This window comes from Castanea sativa, chromosome 5, assembly GCF_040712315.1.
Source record: "Castanea sativa cultivar Marrone di Chiusa Pesio chromosome 5, ASM4071231v1".
Classification (NCBI taxonomy): domain Eukaryota; kingdom Viridiplantae; phylum Streptophyta; class Magnoliopsida; order Fagales; family Fagaceae; genus Castanea; species Castanea sativa.
In genome coordinates this window covers 65,901,450-65,916,257 of record NC_134017.1, presented here as the reverse complement: position 1 = coordinate 65,916,257, position 14,808 = coordinate 65,901,450, and the positions used below count along the sequence as shown (strand labels likewise).

General features: G+C 33.6%; 2 protein-coding genes across 2 annotated transcripts; both read left to right on the top strand.

The window, feature by feature from the left end:
- The first annotated feature begins 1,575 nt into the window (after positions 1 to 1,575).
- On the top strand, positions 1,576 to 5,790 carry LOC142637322 (RPM1-interacting protein 4-like). Its single transcript, XM_075811596.1, has 4 exons — positions 1,576 to 1,782; positions 2,457 to 2,954; positions 3,256 to 3,453; positions 5,537 to 5,790. The coding sequence occupies exons 1-4, from the start codon at positions 1,777 to 1,779 to the stop codon at positions 5,570 to 5,572; spliced, it is 738 nt and encodes a 245-aa protein (XP_075667711.1). The 5' UTR covers positions 1,576 to 1,776; the 3' UTR covers positions 5,573 to 5,790.
- A 2,323-nt stretch (positions 5,791 to 8,113) lies between these two features.
- Positions 8,114 to 14,675, top strand: LOC142633634 (EH domain-containing protein 1-like). Its single transcript, XM_075807874.1, has 16 exons — positions 8,114 to 8,263; positions 8,354 to 8,433; positions 9,141 to 9,209; positions 9,297 to 9,354; positions 9,986 to 10,041; positions 10,128 to 10,170; positions 10,256 to 10,326; positions 10,820 to 10,933; positions 11,110 to 11,212; positions 11,305 to 11,354; positions 12,610 to 12,738; positions 12,843 to 13,094; positions 13,222 to 13,301; positions 13,667 to 13,793; positions 13,914 to 14,057; positions 14,147 to 14,675. Exons 1-16 carry the CDS (start codon positions 8,179 to 8,181, stop codon positions 14,330 to 14,332), a joined length of 1,647 nt encoding a protein of 548 aa, XP_075663989.1. The 5' UTR covers positions 8,114 to 8,178; the 3' UTR covers positions 14,333 to 14,675.
- The last annotated feature ends 133 nt before the right edge of the window (positions 14,676 to 14,808 follow it).

The following is a 14,808-nucleotide window of genomic DNA, read 5'->3' as shown; positions in this document are numbered from 1 at the left end:
TTCCTATTAAACCAAATGGACCAAGCAGTGGAGAAGAGAATTTCAAGGTCAAGCGAAGTACCTGCTTCCAATATTTTCAATGCTAAGTCCACAAGGCAAATATTCTCTGCCAACAGATTTATTGGGCAAGCTTGCCAATTCCACCAAACTTCGCAAACCTTGTTGCAATAAATTAATGCATGATTGGTGCTCTCAACTGCCTTCTCACAGATCGAGTGGACATTTGGCCTTAACATTTAGACCTCGCTTGGCCAGATTTAGTCTAGTAGGCAATGCATCCATGCAAGCCTTCCAGGCAAAGATTCTGATCTTGGCAGGAAGCTGGAGTCGCCACACTTTCTTCCACAAACGAGTCCTACCCCTAGGATATCTAGCCCAAGTAATTTTGCATTACCGTTGCCTGTGTTTGATCTTGGTTATACTTGTTAGCACTTGATTGAAATGAAATGAGTTGTCTTAAAATGAATCCAAGCCCAATACATAAGGCCCAACAAAATGCATATAATCCAATATATCAAATGAAGAGATTAAGAAGCCCAATTCAATGTAGGGTAGAACTTGGTCAAAGAGATGAAGAGGGAGATTGAAGACAGTTACTACACCGACATCAAGTTTGTGGGATCCACAAGAAGATAATACAGATTTTGAAGCTCCAAGTAGTCTGAGATTATACCTAGGGTCCAACTGTAACCCAACCTTCGAACCATAGACAAACCCCATTCACCACTACAGTGCAATTTTAAGTCCACCACCGAGCATGTCTCATAGGCTATTCCTACATCCTTCTACAAGCCCATAAAGAACCTTGCCACGAAAGCCCGTCACTCGTAGAGGTATCACATAATCCTCCACCAAGCCCAAATTATAGCCATACACAATCCACATTCTCAAGCCTAATCATTACTTTGGTCCAAAGCCTAATGCAAATAGGTGAAGAATTATCAAAAGAGTAAATTTTTTTAGTGCATTAAAGTAGCTTTTTTTTTTTTTTACATCAAAATGCAAGACAATTTTTCCCCCCTAAAAACTGTGGTGTTTGTATATTTAAGAGAAAAGAAGTACTAAAGTCTAGAACACAAACTGTTGTGTTCTATCCCCCAGCTATTGTTGCTCAAGCCTTGGAAAGAGATGGGCAAGGGCCCAGTTTTGATTTTCTTTTGTGATTGGCTTGTTGCCTTCTTCTTTTTTTATGCAATAAATGATGTTTATTCAGCCCAAAAACACAAGTAGTTGAATACTGACAACAAGAACCGGAAATATCAAAAGTTTCAAGATGTTACTCCATTGAACCAAAATATTTAATTATTCTGATTAGAAATCGAAACGAAATAGTTATTGGTTTGACATTCACAACTTTGTTTTAGCCGGTGAAAAAGTCTATACGTGTCACATATACATAAAGTTCATCTAAAGGACTTGCTTCAAAGCAATTTTCTAGTAGGGATACTGACAAGAAGAAGAGAGAACGTGACAGAGGGGGTGACAAAATGCCTAGCTCATCCAATCAAAGGAGAATTTAGCATCTAGTTTTTTGAACAAAAAAACTAATGCTATATTGCCGTGTTTGAGATTGAGAAAGATTTTTAGCTTTTTTATATTTTATTGACTTTGGAAACATTGTAGCAATCAAATTTATAGTGTCTCAAGAAGCCAGCTCCTTGGGATCTCCATGGGTCAAAGCAAGCTCTAATATTGGTCCAAATACTAATAATCGTAACTTCATCAAGGATTATCTTCCAAAATTCAGACCTACAAAGATTATAACTCATCTAATTAATGGCTGTGAGTGTACTTCATATCAAGCTTGTTCTTATCAAAGTTCTTATCATTAGCGGTTTGATTAGTATTTAAGATTTAACTGTAGCTAGTTTTCTTTTTGTTAATAGATGATAGCGTTGACTTGTTTTTTGCCTGGTTTTTGGTCCTTAATTAGTTCTTGATTTTGTATCTCTTCATGCTTTTATTGCACTCTTTTTGGATTTATGGCTTCGAAAGTTGTGATTTCTTCCAAGACACTAGTTTGCTTATGGATTTTGAGTGATTGTGCTGGTTTGCTTTGTAATTTGATTACTAAATGCAACTAGAAAATTGATTTAAAAGGGATTGGTTACCTTTTAGTTAACGCTCTTTTTAATTGTTGTCATGAAAGTTGTTGCAGCCACCCACTTTTACACGTGAGGCAAATTATTAAGCTCTAAATCTTAAATAATAACATAGCTGGAAGTCCAAAACTCATAGACAGTCCCACAGATACATTAAAATTGTTCATTAAGAAGGTGAGGATGTACCTCCCGAGTATATGCGTTGAACAGTTGACAATATATCCAGACATTTCAAGAACTTGTCCAACAATTGGGTTCGCGTAATGTTTCGGTTTGATTTCCTTTTATTCTCTGTTACATGCACAATTAACTGTTCTTGTTAAAAACTATCATCATACAGTGCCTTGGCTGCAGAAAAACTCCCATGTCCCAAAATTTGGTAGCTGGGACAACGATAATATACCTTACACCGCTTACTTTGACAATGCACGCAAAGAGAAATCCAGTGTGAAGATGAACCCAAATGATCCAGAGGAGAATCCAGAGGCCTTCATGTACATGAAATGGGGCTCAGAAATTAATGCTGATCACCATGCATTTCAGGATCCTCTCCATGTCAATTCCAGTAAGTCAAATTCATTTGTAGGAAAACACCATATTGAGGGACATACAAGGCATCATGCTCACCAGAGGATCACAGTTAATCAACCAAAAAGTGGGAGCCAAAAGATCATCACTTCAGAATCTGGCAGCGATAAAAGCAACTCTGATCGTTCAATCATGCAGCCTAATCACCGACGTGTGGGGTCTGATCTCAAGAAGAAGAGTTTGGCAGAAGGAAGCAATAGCTTCTCTCTGTCAATACCTGGACATGCGAGAAAAAGAAGTGAAAGTCATCCCTCTGTTGACACTGTAAGTTTTCACCTTTAAAATTCTAAGACAAGTCAGTAAAGAGCTCAATAGCAATTCACAGATCCTAATCCTATTGTGAAATAAGGGAAGAAAAAAAGGACTTGCATGATCCTTATTGGATTAAGATAATGCCTTCTAGCATTAAGTTTGACATGTGTCTTTTATGTTAGCAAGACAATAGTAGATGGTCTAAGTAACTTGCTAGAATGACCAATGTATGGATTCTTCAAAAATTTACAAAATCATTTTTTTAAGTGCTACATGAGACTACTGATTTTCTGGATTTTATGGGGTTGAACAGCATCATAGAACAGCCTCGGTACCCAAATTCGGAGCTTGGGATGAATTAGACCCTAAATCAGGAGAAGGTTTTTCTGCTATATTCAACAAAGTAAAAGAGGAAAAACAAATTGCATCTTCGCAGTTCCCAAATGTGTCTCCACAACCAAGCTATTATCCTAGTGCTCAAGAACACGGACGATCTTCCTCCAGATCAAAGGTATATATATAAGTGCATATGAGGTTTTGAGATAAATATAAATTTCATGATTATAGTTTAGCTTTGACCTTGTTGATGATTTGGTAGAAACTCACCTCAAGACTCTCAAAAAATAAAATAAATAAATAAAAAGTAGAAACTCACCTCAATATTGATTCACATAATTTGTTTTACGTTTCATTGTCAAATAGGCAACGACATATTTGGATCATAATATAAGTGCATGGGACGATAACACCATACAAAAGTACATTTTTATGTATCTTTTGCCCCCTTGAAAAGATGGTTTATTTCAAAATACAGTTGTTTTATTTGGTGATGTATTGCAAGTCTTGAAACAGACTACTCTTCCAAGAGTTGTGGATCTCCATGAAAAGGTGCATAAACATCTATAAATAAGGGAATGATAAATTATGAATGTCATTCCATACCTCCCTCAAAACATAGAGGAATAAAATTCGTTTGTATTGTGTGTAAATTATAGGTAGGAGGCCTTTACATAGACATATAGAATAGGTTTAATAGTACATGAGTACATCACACGATACAAAGGTAGTAAAGTCTAGTATGGTGTATTGACACGCTAAACCTTGAGATGATACGTATGGCCCCTGGGCCTATATCCTAGTAACTTCCTCAAACTCGTGTTGGGTTATAAGGGACAGGATCACGAAAGTGTTCCAGTCGATGAGAATCAGTGAAAATATCGATCAACTAATTATAGGAGGAAATGCAACGTAACTCTAAGGTATTTTGTAGTATAGGGTAATAGACAAAATGACAATCAATTTCAATATGCAATGTTATGTTCATGGAAAACAGAATTATGTACAATTTGGATCACGCTCAATTTGTATAGTTATCCAACTTCATCGAAGGGCAAGGACTTAGGAAATAGGTCAATAGATGGATTAACAAGAGGAAAGGAAGGATATATTTGACGAGTTAGATAAGATGTACAATATTTTTTTTTGTTCCCAAAAGACTACACGATGGATGCGAGAGGCCTTTTAGTAAAAAGTGAAAACATCATAACATCAGTAACCCTTTTGCTTAATACCATAGCCAAAAGCATTGCGGAGTTTAGTGCACTTATGAGGGTGAAGATTAGGAAAGTCAATATCATACTAGTATCGGCTGTATTAGGAAAATATACCATTCTGATAAAAAAAGTGGTATTGGCACTCTTTTAAAATGTACCGCAAAAAATACTAGGTTGTAATGGTCTATATTAGGGATAATTTGGGTGTTTCGGTCGATATTAGTATTTTAGCCAGTATAATAAAAAATTAAAAAATATTAAAAAACATGTTATTTTAGCTAATATATTAGTCAATGTAATTAGACTAATACGTAGGCTTAAAATATACGTAGATTTTAAATTTCATGTTAATAAACATAAAAAATTCATACATTCATACTTGCATGAATAAATAAATCATATATTTATGTATAAAAATATATAAATAACAATAATCCTGAAATGGTATCAACTGATACTGTGAAATATTTTGTTCCTTTGATTAAATTAACTGAAATGGCCTCTAGTACGAAATTGATTTCTTTGATGAAAATGAACAAAGTAGACACATAAAATTGTAAAAAAAAAAAAAAAAGCATTTAGCTGGTTTTAGTTAGGAAGGGCTCCAAATAGGTGTGTATAAAATGTAAATAGGAGGCATTTATATAGATATATAGAATAGTTCTAATGGTACACAAGTACATTACATAGTACAAAGGTAGTATAGTCTACTAAGTCTAGTACAATATACTGATACGCTAAACCTAGACATGATATATGGTTTGAACCTTGGGCCTATATTTTAACAAAAACAGGTAAATAACTATATGTAATCACCACCTTCACTGAATTGCCATTGAGACCAACATGTAATACACCTTTTTTTTTTAGGAGGAACATGTAATACACTTGATTATTATTATTATTATTATTATTATTATTATTATTATTATTATTGATAATCGTAATACACTTGATAAGTTTCAATTCCTTTCTTTAAATCTAATTTTCAGATTTCATCATTATATAGTGATATTATTATAACCTTGTGATACTATGCAGATATGTTGCTGTCTGTTTTCAAGTGGAAGCGAGTGAAGTACATGGCTTTACTTTTACAGTTTTACTTCTCACTCCCTAGCTCGTCTAAAAGCTTTCAAGTTTGTTTGTTGACTTCGCTATTTTTCTCGAAGTGTTTGACTACTGGATGATTTCACTGATATTTTTTTTCTATTTGTAATTGTTTCTTGATTTTTCCTCTGAATTTTAAACAGGTTTGGATTAATTTTCAGGGAACACTATCCCCTTCTGGAGTTTATAGCATGGATATAAATTTTGGAAAATTTGTTTGTTTTGTGAAGTTGACTCATATTAATGATATTATATCCTGCAAAAATTGGTGTTTGTCATGTATTTTTTTTTTTTTTAGAAAGTTTCAATTTATAGTGTCCGCTCCTGATGATAGCTTTTTATCATTAGATCAAGACACCAATCAGTTTTTGTTGTAGACGGAGATTGAACCTTAAATCTCTTATTCAACCATCAGAAACTTTACCAGTAGAGCTAACTAAAACCCACATGTCCTATTTTGCATGAATTTTTCTCACATTGAAGAAGTTATATAGCCTTATAGGACCGCGATGATATTACTAATTACTCACCTTTCCCGAATATGTATGTTTGTATAAATTATTTTTATATAAAATTAAATTTTTTTTGTTATCACTCTCTCTAAAGGCACCCCTCCTTTTTTTTGTTATCTCTAACTCGTCAATATTGAAATCATCTCATTAGGAATGATAAAATACATTCAGCTCATTTTACTTCATCCAACCCTACTCTATGCCCGTGTGGGTTTTTGTTACTGAATAGGACACCCAACTCAACCGCATTCCTTGGTCATTCCTACCTAAAAGCACCTTCAAAGCATGATAAATAGAATCATTAAACATAAATCACCTCATCAAAAACAAATGAAAAATCATGATTTAAAGAGTCATTCTTTGTTACTTAAAAAAATTGTGTAATTTTTTATTTCAATCCATCCACTTGCATGTTTCATAAAAGTGATATCGAGGGTGATTCGTCAAGAAAATGGCTGAAAATGAATTGTTGAAAGAATCAAAATAATAGAAAATTTATCTAGTCATAATGGAAAGTTTTTGAAGATTATGCCCATTAATTATTGATGTGCATATTAGTTAATAACTAATTGGCACCTCTTAATATTTTCAACAAAGACATTCAGTGTTCAAATATTCTTTCCTCCAACTATTGAATTATAAAAAAAATTAAATTATAAGGGCCTTTAGTAGACCAAAGGAGAGAAAAAAGACAATAATCTTATTTTATACATCTTAAATTTGGATTATTCCATAGATTTTAATTAACTCAATAAATAAAAGTCATTTTACATAAATAATTAAAGTACCTATAAAGTCAAAATTGCTCATATTTTTAATTGTCGGTTTGGAAGTTGATAGGTCAATGATACTTCGAAAATTGCTCTACTTTTCAATTGATCTTTAGTATTGGAGGTTAAAAAAATGATTTTTACAATCTAGCAAGTCAAAACTACTTATAATTTCATTCTTAAGTTTTAGTGTATCTAAGAAATTTATTGCACTTGACTTTTAAGAAAATTGCATTTTCATTGATTTTACAAGCTATTAATTGGGAAAAATATTCAAACACCATATGCATCAAGCTTGACAAATGATCTTAGGAAGTGCATTAAAATAGACCAAATGGGCCAAAGTGGACATAATTGGATAGAATTGGACCGAAGTGACAAAAATGGTCTAAAATGAGCCGAATGGGACCGAAGTGGACCGCAATGGAGCGAAATGAACCACATGAATTGAATTGAACCGAAGTGGATAGATACAAATTGAAGTTGATCAAAATGCTAAAATGATATGACTCAACAAGAGCATAGTAATAATAAATGTTGTGCTTTATTTTTTTAAATATTAAATATAATAGTAAATTACTATATCTTAGTTGTCCTAGGTGTTTCCAAACCAAAAAAAAAAAGGAAAAGTTACCAGGTTCAAATTCAAAAAACTTGCTTACACGCTCATCTATTGAAAAACCAAAAAGTGAGCTAGCATGAGCAAAACGGATATTGTTTATTCTGTTGTACAAATTAAATTTTATAAATTTAAACAAGCATAGTAGACTATAATTTGAACTTAAAAGATCATCAAGCAAAAAAAAAAAAAAAAATCTTCAAAGATTTTCAAAAAAAAAAAAAAAAACACACATTAATCTACCAAGTTGCAAATGTGGGATCCACCTTTCATTATTACTTAATTAATTTATTTTGATAACAACCCCATAATTGATTGATTGATTAGATGTTTACGTGGATTCCACCTCTCCAATAATCCTGTTCGCGAATTGCCAATGCCGCTTAAATTTAAACGTTCAAATTAGCAAAAGGCAAACATCCCCTACATGAACCAACTTATTATACTCATGCTAAGCCTTACCACGACGTGCCGTTTTCAACATCCCCTTAAGTCCAAATCAATCAAACACGATCATCTCGTGCTAGATAAAAAGATAACCCAAAAAAACGACACAATAGCCACCTCAAACGACGCCCAAAACTGTTATAAAAAACCGAAACCATAGCCTCCCTCTCCCTCTCACTTTCAAATTTCAATCTCTCACTCTCATTCTCTCTCTTCCTTCAAAAAATGGAGATCGGGTCGGGTCCGATCGGTTCGACTTCGAAAGAGCACCAGGCGATCTACCAGGAATGGTTCAACTTTGCCGATTCAGGTTTTTATTCATCAACCCTCTCATTTCATTGAAACTAATTACGAAAATTTATGTTCTTGACTATAATGTTTTTCCTTCTTTGTACTATAGATGGAGATGGTCGTGTTACTGGAAATGATGCCACTAAGTTCTTCGCCATGTCGAAGCTTTCTCGTCCTGAACTCAAACAGGTCTACAATTTTATTGATTTTATTTTATTTGATTTTGTTCTTGTGTTAGTTATGTTTCTGAATGTAGAAAGTTCGGATTTGTCTATGATTGTGTTCGATTTATTTAAAATTTAAAAGGGTTTCTTTAATGAAATATAATTTAGTAAATTTTTGTTTATTTATTTAAAGACTTGTTTGGATTAAGAATGGGGTTTAATTAGTTACCTAAGTAGATTGATTTTAGTGTTTTACTATGTACTTTATGTTTGGTCCCATTGAGTTTTGAACTGAAAAAGGAAAAACTAAGAAATGGCACTTTTTTTTTTCTCTTTCTTAATTTGGTCCATTTAGTTTTGTATTATAAGAAATCTATTTTGCTTTTAAAATTGGTACTTTTATTTTCGATTCGTTGTGTTTCAGTTATGATGGTTTTATTGTATTATATTTATAGGACTGTCTACATTTGCTTCGAAATGGGGTGGATCCATTTTGTAGTGAAGATTTAATTTTTCATGACTCTGCAGTTTCTTTCTAAAATCATTTCACTTTATAAAGAATGGTATATGATAAATCATGAAAAACTATATCTTTATAGCAGAATGGAAGAGATTCTAGTGCCTTTTTTTAATGGGGTTTATCTTGGCTTTACTATTTTTTATTTATTTATATGAGAGTGAAATGATTGTTGAAAACTCACAAATTTGTTTATTTATTTTTCGTTTCCAAAGGTTTGGGCACTTGCAGATTCAAAACGACAAGGGTTTTTAGGATTTACCGAGTTCATCACCGCGATGCAGGTTGTACATTGAATAAAATTGTTTCTTGGGTTTTATAATGTGTAATGTGTGAAAAACTTACTTTTATCTAATTGTTGTAATGCCCAGCTGGTTTCCTTGGCGCAAGCAGGACATGAATTAACCCTGGATATCATTAAAACTGCAGGTAAGTAGAGTAATGTGTAATTATTAAACTGGATATCACTAAAATCATTAAACATGAATTAACCCTGGATATCATTAAACTTCTAGCTCTAGGCATGACCCTAAGCACACCCTCCTTATAAATCATTAATATTTATTTAGCTACAGTTTTGTTTGTGAATCATATATACCCTGAAAAAAAATTTTAAATGTTCTTTTTAACATGATATTGGAGAATAACTATCCTTAAAACTTTAATGACTGATTCAATAGAATGGCTAGAAGAAACTGTAGCATTCAGGCTAGTTAGACTTAGAACCCCATCTCCATCAATTGGTAGGAATTCTAGTACATCACAGCCCTTCATAGACTGAAGTTAAGTATTGTAAGGAGTTCGGAAAATATCCCTCTTAAGTATCGTTTAAATATAGCTTTAACCGTGCACACATTGCATCAGCATCAAAACTTGAGCCTCTCAGCTTGATCCCCAGGTTGTTTCTTATGAGCCCACTCTCAAGACCATTTTGAATATTATGCTTCAAATGTTGTATAAACATCGTTTAATCTTGTATTCTGATTGTTTGAATAAATTTTGTTTTTTGAGCAACTGATTTTTCAAGTTAGGTTGATGCATTTCATTTCTTTTATTACAGCCAATGTTGAGAATATTAATCCTCCATTGATGGAAGGTTTGGATGGTTTAGTAGCTGTAAGTAGTCTTCCTTGTCTTCCTTGGTACTTTATGGCTGAAACTTGTAATTTCATTTATGCTTTTTCCTGTTTCTCTTTCCTCAGAAAACCAAGGCTTTGACGATAAATGGCCACCCTGAAGTAAATGGTTCGTAGATTTCCTAATCTCTTGATATTATGAGTGACATTTTCTAATTGGTATTTCATTATATTCTTTTGCTGGTGCAATATAGGAAGCATTCAGCCTCAACCACCACCACCACCACCACCAAGTCAATGGTTTGGTTCAAAATCAGCAAAGAACGTAAGATCTGCTTTCCATTGCCATTCAAAGACCTTTTTTTTTATTCAAAAAATCTTGTTAAAGTACTGAGTTTATTGTTATCTTCAGGCCAAGTAATTTTGGGAAGTTTCTAAGTCAATTATAGTACTTCTGATCGTTGAGTTTTGTTATTCATTATTCTTTCTGTGTCTCTCAAATACATCAGGTTTCCTTATATGTTTAAGTAGTTTCTATTTAGCTGTCCCTTTGGGACATTCAATAAAATGGGAAGGATGCAGAGAACTATTTTTTGTTTGGCAATATATTCCTTTGATATTCAATATAGGCTTTACCTTGCAGTGCTTCTCTTACATGCATCCCATGTAATAAGGTTGTGCCCCATATTGCCTTTTTTATGAAAATGTTTTACCTATAAAAATACAAAGTAGCATACAATGCAAACTTCTCTCTAGGGGGATGTCTTCATTTTCATTTGTTGCCTAATGTGTCTCCTCTCTCATCCTCTCTTGCTCAGATTCCTCACAATGCAGTTACATCAATTATTGATGGCTTGAAGAGATTGTACATTGAAAAGCTAAAGCCACTGGAAGTTGCATATCGTTTTAATGATTTTGTCTCTCCCCTGATGGTCAGTGGACTCAACACTTTCTTTAATTATCATTGTCTAGTTTCATATCTTAATCTTTTAAACTAGAGGTCGTGGTTTGTAAAATGGAGATATTCTTTCTAGCTTTGCTGTCAAGTGTCAACTCTAGTTTTAAGGCTCCCGTAATTGAGAATTGATTTTTATTTGTATTTTTGCAGACAAACAGTGATTTTGATGCTAAACCCATGGTTATGCTATTGGGTCAATATTCAACTGGAAAGACAACTTTTATAAAACATTTGCTAAAATGCAACTACCCAGGTTAGTTAAGTATTTTTTTCTGTTTGTACCTTGTGATTTGTTAATATGACTGGATCACAAAGATAAATGTACCTTGTTATCTGTTTGAACAGGTGCTCACATTGGACCAGAGCCTACAACAGACAGATTTGTTGTTGTTATGGTATCACAACTCACCCTCACTTTCCTATTTTATTCATGAAGGCTAATTAAGTTTAAATGGACTATAGAAATGTTTTAAACTAATTTGTTTTAGACAGAAACTACAATTATGGTTTTCTGTAATTTGTGTCGTGCGTATTGTTGTTTTCCTAGTTTTTATTAACATGTATGTTTTGTAGGTTAATGTTGCATTTGGATGTCATTTCAATATCTCAAGTTGTTTTAGAATTATCACTTCCTAGTCCTAATGGCCAAAGAGTGTCTGCTTCCCCAATGCTCCCCTCCCCCCCCCTTTCCCTCTATTTTTTTTTTTCTTTTTCCTTCCTCTTCAGACACTGAATGCAGATCTGAAAGTAGCAAATGGGGGTTTCTGAACAGATTTTCTTTTGGGAAAAATATACAAACCCCCCTGTGGTTTCTCCTAAGAAATTGAACCTCATGAGTTTTAAGTGTAACACTTAACCCCATATGGTATTGTTTTGTGTCAACCAATTAACCCCCTAGGGTTTTTGGGTATAACACAAAACCTCCCTGTGGTATTTTTTTTGAAAATAATATGGACATGTGTCATCATATAAGCAACTCATTGTTTGTTTTCATGAATGTTCAACAATTTACGCATAAAACAATACTACAGGGAGGTGAGTGTTACACTCAAACTTTATAGGGATTCTGTGTTAAAAAAAAAAAAAAAACGTGGGGTTTTTGTGTATTTTCCCCCCCTTTTTTTGTTGTCTCCTTACATCACTTTGGATTGTTTTTTTCTTGTCCTGTCCACATTCTCATGGGAAGTGTCTAAGAAATGAATTTAGCTTATGTGTTTTCATTTTTGGATTGTTCAAGAATGTTATTTATTTTTAATACAAATATTACAATAACACTAGTCATGTTTAAAAAGTACATGTTTATTAAGGAGTGGCTAAGAGTACGGTTTTAGATATGATAGAATGACATAGAAGAATACATGTGAACTACTCTAATTAGTTTGTTGAGGGTTCTTAGTCATCACCATGGTTTTTAGATTAAGGCTTTTTTGTTGTTGTTTTGTGTACTTTGGGGGTAATAAAAGTTGAGATTGGGATGACCACTTCTGGAGGAGCATTCTTGGCATTATCACTATTGAGTCACTACAATACAAGTGTCATGTAATTGGACATTATTATCATTGTTTCGTATTTATTTCCATGATGGAAGTTCAGTTTAGTGACAGATGTTGAACAGTGGTAGCTAATACCTTACTATCTCCTTGAACTCAGTCTGGACCCGATGAGAGGAGTATTCCTGGGAACACCATAGCTGTCCATGCTGAGATGCCATTTAGTGGGTTGACAACTTTTGGAGGAGCATTCTTGTCAAAATTTGAGTGTTCCCAAATGCCACATCCTGTGAGTTATAAACTTAAACCGTGTTAATGTAAATCTTACTAGGATTCATTCAAATTCGTTTATTATCAATATCATCATCAGCATCTTTTCCCTTGTGCATACAGTTGTTAGATCAAATTACATTTGTGGATACTCCTGGGGTTCTATCTGGAGAAAAGCAACGAACACAAAGAAGTTATGATTTCACTGGTGTTATATCATGGTTTGCAGCTAAATGTGATCTCATTCTTCTTCTGTTTGATCCCCATAAACTTGACATCAGTGATGAATTTAAGCGTGTTATTGCATCTTTGCGCGGTCATGATGACAAGATACGTGTCGTTCTAAATAAAGCAGACCAAGTTGATACCCAGCAAGTAAGATGTCTATCAAGTCTTTCAATTTTTCATTTGCTCATTTTGCTGTGCTTATGTCTTTATTTTTAGTGGTATCATTTGATAAATACAATTTGACCTACTTCTTTGTTGATATCATATTCTTTAGCTGATGAGAGTTTATGGAGCGTTGATGTGGTCTCTTGGGAAAGTTTTGAATACTCCAGAGGTTGTCCGTGTTTATATTGGGTAGGTTCTGTATCTTTTGTGTGTAATTTTATTCACTAACATCTATGTGTTTTTAAACATAGAGATAAAACGTTCTGTCAAGAGTGCAATATGTTATTTGCTTTTATGATAACTTTTTTCCCAATATGATCAGCGTTTTTTGCAAATACTTGCATTAACATGTAAAACACTGTATATCCATAGTTTGGTACTTTGGTTGGACTTGTGTGATTAAATCTAATTATGTTACATTCAATGTAAATATCATTCATATTCTATTGATGTGGTAAAATGGTGCTTGTTAAGTACTGGTTCTAACCAAAAAGTTTGGCTCTTTTTCATTTTGATCATCTAATAATCTGAGTTAATGTCACTTTTCTCTGCAGGTCATTCAATGACAAACCTGTTAACGAGGCAGCTATGGGCCCAATAGGGGGGGATCTTTTTGAGAAAGAACAGGATGATCTCCTTGCAGACTTGACTGACATTCCAAAGAAAGCTTGTGATCGTCGAGTATGCTCACCATATTCCTTTTTTCTTTAATCATTTTGCATACATATTTTCATGCATGCATATATGTACATTTTGATTTATATGCTAGTTAACTAGTCTGACCCCATCTGCATATTGCAGATCAATGAATTTGTAAAACGTGCTAGAGCTGCTAAGATTCATGCTTATATAATTAGCCATCTTAAGAAAGAGATGCCTGCGATGATAGGCAAATCTAAGACTCAACAACGACTAATTGACAACCTGGAAGAGGAATTTGGAAAGGTATCTCTCTCATTATGCATGCAAATTTATGATTGTGAGTTTTGTAAACAGTTGGATACAAATTTATGATCGTGACTTTTGTGAAATAGGTCCAGAGGGAGTTCCATCTTCCTGCAGGTGACTTCCCAAATGTTGAGCATTTCAGAGAGGTCTTGAATGGTTACAACATCGACAAGTTTGAGAAATTGAAGCCTAAAATGATTCAAGCTGTAGATGATATGCTTGGTTATGAAATCCCAGAGCTCCTGAAGAATTTCAGAAATCCTTATGACTAAAAATATTGCTACTTATATAAGGCTTGGGGTGGAAATAGTTTTGCTGTTACATGCTACCTACTAAGCTTGTCCAGCTTAGATGTTTTGTTGTGTATTGTTTGTCTATATTTGTAAGACTTGCATGTTGAAATGCATCTTTAGTGGGAATTGGGGATTGTTTTGGGTTTTGGCTAGGGATAGGCTTAACCTAAATAGTGAGAGTTTGGAACAATTATTTCTAGTTTTAAATTGAGAAGTCACTATCATCTGCCATCTAGTTATCATAATTTGTAATTTCTAAACCAACTTATCAGCAATTTTGGCTTAGAGGTGATTTGTTTGGAATTTGGATCCTGATTTGGAAGATGAGTTGTTAGCCATGGAGAAAAGATGTTTTGCATCTTTCTTACAAAAAATTGAGAAAAGATTAATGGATTAGAAAAGGAAAGATTTAGAAGAATCTTGAAGAATAATTTTCCTAGCTACATATTACAAAG